Source organism: Asparagus officinalis, chromosome 1, assembly GCF_001876935.1.
Source record: "Asparagus officinalis chromosome 1, Aspof.V1, whole genome shotgun sequence".
Lineage (NCBI taxonomy): Eukaryota > Viridiplantae > Streptophyta > Magnoliopsida > Asparagales > Asparagaceae > Asparagus > Asparagus officinalis.
This window is the reverse complement of record NC_033794.1, coordinates 32,038,902-32,044,901: the sequence shown is the minus strand read 5'-3', so window position 1 is coordinate 32,044,901 and position 6,000 is coordinate 32,038,902. Positions and strand designations below refer to the sequence as shown.

Below are 6,000 nucleotides of genomic sequence, written 5' to 3'. Positions count from 1 at the left end.
CCAGTCCATGTTTTTTTGCCGCCATTATGTGATCGGCCATAATGATAGTTCTGCCCCTTATACCACTAGTATAAATAGGGATACTATTACATATACCAAGGTAACGCCCGTAATGCAAAAAATACATTTTCTAAGCTATTTTTGCAAATCATACTGCACACACAAGAACTCTCACATTCTTTAGATTCCTCACTCAAGCTCACCAGCTGACTTGATCATTGGAAGAACAATGGGGGAACCAGTCTCCGTCCTCTCACGAGTTTCTACTTGTGCAGACTTTCAGCCGCCCAACTCAGAACTGGATATTCGGGGAAGAAAGTGTCTCATCATCAACCTCAACCCCATCCTATCATCAACGTCAACCCTATCCAACCATGAATATAATTAACTGTGTGATCACTTAACATCAACAGTTTGATGCCCGCCATGGGGCTACTTTCTTTTTTGAGAAAACATGTCTAGTTCCGAGCATGGGTCCGATCCATTTCACCCTGTAGAACCACGTCAGAGGTACGTTACTCGAGCCCAGCTTGAGGAACAAATTAGAAGCTTTCTCTATCTCTTCAAGTACAATTCACTACTCCTTACTAGCAAACTTTTCAGCCGGCTTCCGTACCCACAGAAAGCTACCTCAGCTCTCCTCCTACCTTCTGAAGACTAGCGGTCGGAGCTTCCGTACCCACAGAAAGCTACCTCAGCTCTCCTCCTACCTTCTGAAGACTAGCGGTCGGAGACTCGCCCTCCTTCCAGAGCATAGGGAGTAGTCCCGCCTCAGACTCCTCATGTTGCTGCCAAGCAGCTGGGGGATTGCATCGAGCACGTGTCCCTGCCACCACATCGATTGGCTTGCGCTGATGAGCCTCATGGACATCGCCACCATCATCAAGAGATAATTAGTGAAAGTCTAGGCCCAGGTCACCTTGGGGACTGCACCAGGGGAGTGGTATTTGTTATGGTGTTTTCAATCACCTAAGTGTAACTCTTGCCAACAACGGACGGGTGTACTTCTGCATACAATGCCCCAATCAAATTAGCGGCTGAGACCCATGAGGGTTACAACTCAGCCGACTCACCGAGTCGACATTCCTTCATGTTGAATCAAAAGGTGGTACTAGTCGACCCTCTTGTCGAAGACGACTCACAGCGAGCCCAATCAATCAGATATTCGATGCCTCCCGATGATGACTCGAAAGGCGTTACTTCTCGACCAAGCTAAAGGACTTCAGCCTCGAGATCCCCCCACTGACAATGTCGACATTGCAGTTAATGCCTCGCAGGTGTCATCATGCCCCTAGCGCTGATAGTATTCATGACTCATCGGACCATGTCAACACCACCATGCCTCTGATCACTTCTCATCCAATGCTGAGGTGATCTCTCCTCCTGCCGCCAGCCGACACCTATAAAGAAGGAGCTGACTCGGCTGCCAGTCCATGCTTTTTTGCCATCATTCTGTGCTCGACCATAATAATGGTTCTATCCCTTATACTACCAGTATAAATAAGGACACTATTCCATATACCAAGGTAACGCCTATAACGCAAAAAATGCATTTTCTGAGCTACTTTTGCAAATCATACTACACATACAAGAACTCTCACAGTTCTTTAGATTCCCCACTTAAGCTCACTAGCTAACATGATCATCGGAGGAATAACTAGTCTTCGTCCTTCATGAGTTTCTACTTATGCAGACTTTTCAGCCGCCCAACTCAGAACTAGATATTCGAGGAAGAAAGTGGCCCATCATCAACTTCAACCCCATCCAACCATGAACATAATTAACTGTGTGATCAATTAACATTAACAGTTTGGCGCCCACTGTGGGACTACTTTCTTTTTTGAGAAAACATGTCTAGTTCCGAGCATGGGTCCAATCCATTTTACCTTGTAGAACCACGCCAAAGCTATGTTACTCAAGTCTAATTTGAGGAAGCAGCTTAGAAGCTTTCTTAATCTCTTCAAGCACAATTCACTACCCTTACTAGCAAACTTTTCAGCCGGCTTCCGTAGCCACAGAAAGCTACCTCAACTCTCCTCCTACCTTCTGAAGACTAGCGGTCAAAGACTCGCCCTCCTTCCGGAGCATAGCGAGTAGTCCCACCTCGGACTCCTCATGTTGCTGCCAAGGAACTGGGGGATCACGTCGAGCATGCGTCCCTACCATCACATCGAACAACTCGCACTGATGAGCCTCGCCAACATTGCCACCATCATCAGGAGATCACTGGTGAAAGTCTAGGCCTAGGTCACCTTAAAGACCGCACCAAGGGAGTGGTCTCTAAGAATCTTCTCCATAATCGTGCCTCTCTAGCTCCCGCTGCTACCATAGGGGCCTCTAGACACGACTGAGTGTATAGACCAGTCACAGATGCCATCGGGGGGAACACCCCTCTCTCAGATGACATTATGAGTTCTCCATGTGAAAAATTCAAGATGCCTAACGTAGAGAAGTACAAAGGCCAGGGAGACTCCTCCAAGCATGTTCAGAACTACTATGATGTAATAAGCATGCTCCAAGCTTAAGAAGTGATTATCTGTCGATGTTTCCCCATCGCTCTTTCAGGGAGTGCCAAGCTCTGATGGAATACTCTTGAGAAGAAGTCCATCAACAGCTTTCAATAACTCAGCCAGAAGTTCATTCATCACTTCCTGGCTGATACCAAGCAGAAGTTGCCCTCTCATGTGTTGATCTAAATGAGGCAGAGGCCCAGAGAGAGCCTTCAAGCCTACTTTAAAAAATTTAGGCGAAGAGGCTGGAGGTCAACGACCCAGGGAGTGCAGTTGCTATGTCTATACTCGTAGCCGACTTGCAAAGCAATAAGTTGGCCAACTCGCTTGCTAAGAAGCCAGTCGTCAACTATGAGTAGTTGATGGCCAAAGCTAATGGGTATATGGACATGGATCTTGATGGACATCTTATATGTCAACGCCTTCAACTAAATGGATATCGACAAATCTTGCTTGCTTCCCTATAGAGGACCCCTCATTGGATTCATCGGCCACTCTCTTTTGCCAGAAGGGATGATTACTCTCCCCCTAATAATTGGAGAGTACCCTAGGCAAGCTACCGTCCAAGTCTAGTTACTGGTGATGAATCTTAAGTTGGTCTACAATGTCATCCTAGGTCGAACCACCCTCCATCTCTTACGGGCCATCCCTTCAACTTACCGCCAGATGGTCAAGTTCCTGACTCTTAATGGAGTCGGAGTTGCCAGGAGCAATCAGTGAGAGGTCAGGTCATGTTACTTGCTCTCGACCAAGGGTAAGGGCGTGCAAGACGCTATGCCGTTGAGAAAACTTGCCTCTAGTTGGAGAAAGTGACAGAGGACGACACCGATGGAAGAGATTCAGGAGATACCCATTGACTGAGAAGGATGGAAGATGGTCAAGATCGGGTCCAATCTAGTTGAGCCCTTATGAGGAGCCTTGATAGGGTTTTTGCAGTCAAATACTAATGTGTTCACCTGGGGACCCAAAGACATGACAGGGCTCCCCCTGAAGTGATATACCATGAGCTGGTTGTCGATAGGCACACTAAGCTTGTTCGACAAAAGAAGAGACACATTGGCCTAGAGCACCAGAGTGTAGCGGCCAATGAAGTAGAGCGACTTCTCAGAGCTGGCTTCATCCGGGAAGTCCAATACCCGGAGTGGCTAGCTAATGTGGTGTTGGTGAAGAAGGCACTGAATAAATGGAGGATGTGTGTAGACTTCACTGACCTTAACAAAGCTTGTCCCAAGGATAGCTATCCTCTGCCTTGAATCAATCAGCTAGTTGATGAGAGTGCCGGACATGAGCTACTCAACTTCATGGACACCTTCTCTGGCTACAATCAGATCTTTATGGCAGAGCATGATCAAGAGAAGACCTCCTTCATCACTGACTTGAGGACATACTGCTACAAGATGATGCCATTCGGACTGAAGAATGCCAGAGCCACATATCAGAGACTCGTCAACAAGATCTTCAAGCACCAGATCGGTCGCGACCTGGAAGCCTATGTGGATGACTTGCTGGTGAAGTCAAAACAAGTGTCTGCCCATATTTCAGACTAGGATGAGACCTTCTCCACCTTTCGACGCTATCGAATGAAGCTCAATCCTACCAAGTATGCCTTTGAGGTACAATCGAGAAAGTTCTTAGGGTTCATGATCACCTAGAGAAGCATAGAGATCAATCCTGAGAAGTAAATCACCATCGAGCGACTACCTGAGCTACGCACCTTAAAGGATATCCAGAAGTTGAATGGGGAAGATAGCAGCTCTGGGATGATTGCTCTCCAAATCTACTGAGAGGAGCTTCCCATTCTTCAAAACTTAAAGGGGAAGCAAGAACCTGAAGGAGAGCATGACATGGAAGGTTGAATGTAGTGCAACTTTTCAGGATCTCAAAGTCTACTTGAGTACCAAGCCACTGCTAAGCTAGCCCATAGTGGGAGAGTCATTATACTTGTACATGGTTGTCTCCTCCGAAGCTGTCAGCTCCGTCCTCATTCGAGAAGAGGAGAACATCCAGAAGCTCGTTTACTATGTGAGCCGAATCCTCAAAGCGGGCGAGCTCAACTACCCCCTCATAGAGAAGGCTGCATTCGCCCTTATCATCACAGCAAGGAGACTTCGCCCTTACTTCTAGGCTCATGTCGTCATTATGCGGATGAATCTACCTCTGACAAAGCACTAGGCAGCCCCACAACATTTAGGAGGATGGTCGCCTAGGTAGTCGAGCTCAGCGAATATGATGTGCAATTTAAACCCAGGATGACAATCAAAGCTCAAGCCTTGACTGACTTCTTGATTGAATCAACTTTGCCAGGCGACGAGCCAAACGCCCCCTACCGACAATACAACCATCACCTCCAGCACCTAAAGTAGTCCAATCCCTTGCTCCACAGATCCGTCACACCATAGAACATGATTTGTTAGACCCTAGAGGGGGGGTGATTAGGGTTTTATGCTAATCTAATCCGATTTTATGTTAATTAAAACTTATTAATAAGTTATCCTAGCAAGTATAAAATACAACAAGATATGTGAGCTAGGATAAGTGATATAAACAAAGGGATATATCCTAGCATTAAGATATATGATGAAATACATGTAAGGATATATAAATAACACAAGGGTAAACAATCTAAACTAGATAGTGGGCAATATAAACAATACAAACACACAATATGATCACGGAGTTCGGGCCTTCCGTCCTACGTCTCCACTCTCCACTCCTGGGAAGAAATCCACTATCACAATCGGGTTTTCTACACTCACCAGAATAATGTTTACACCATACAATATCGGTTTTCAATGGTCACTGATCAACGTTCACAATCTCACAATGTGACTACACTCCACACCTCACAATACGGTTTTCTAGCTAACCGAAAACTCTACAACACTTTTAATATAACAATTTTGTTCTCTACGATAGATAAGAACTCAATGTAGGCTCACTCTCTAAGTCACACAATCCCACAACCCAATTATACAATGTATGCAAATACAATAAGCTCAATGGTTGTGTGTGTAAACAAAGAGAAATAAAATCAAACTCAATTAAAGTCTAACAAATATAAATATAATAATGTAAATATAAACAAGCCAGATAATTGAGTTGAGAAAACTTCTCTAGAACAAGAGAGATGGAGATGTGAAGTGGAAAGCTCAAACCAAAGATGATCTCCTCTTCTTGTGAAACAATCTTCACAAACTTGAAACTTTTAACCCACACTTAAACAAAACTTAAACTCTTGTAAAAACTTGTTTAAAACATCCCTTGATTGATGAAAATAGTTATGGCAAAGTAATATATATAGGGTAGAAGAAAACAACCCAAAAAACCCCAAAAACCCACTAAAAAACAAAAATCAGCAAGTTACCATTACTGTGCAACGGTAACTTCGGCAATCGACCGTGACGGTCGACCGCAAGAAGGTAAACTATAAAATAGCTCTCTGGACTATAGACAGTCGACCGTGGCAGTCAACCACACTGTAGCACGGTCG

The 6,000-nt window shown here is 45.1% G+C and overlaps 1 protein-coding gene across 1 annotated transcript in view; it reads right to left on the bottom strand.

The window, feature by feature from the left end:
- LOC109832973 (brefeldin A-inhibited guanine nucleotide-exchange protein 2-like) overlaps positions 1–4,640 on the bottom strand; it is a 26,200-nt gene extending 21,560 nt beyond the window's left edge. Inside the window, 2 exon segments of the mRNA XM_020400497.1 lie at positions 4,212–4,337; positions 4,452–4,640. Of these exon segments, the coding sequence (XP_020256086.1) occupies positions 4,212–4,337; positions 4,452–4,640 (315 nt within the window).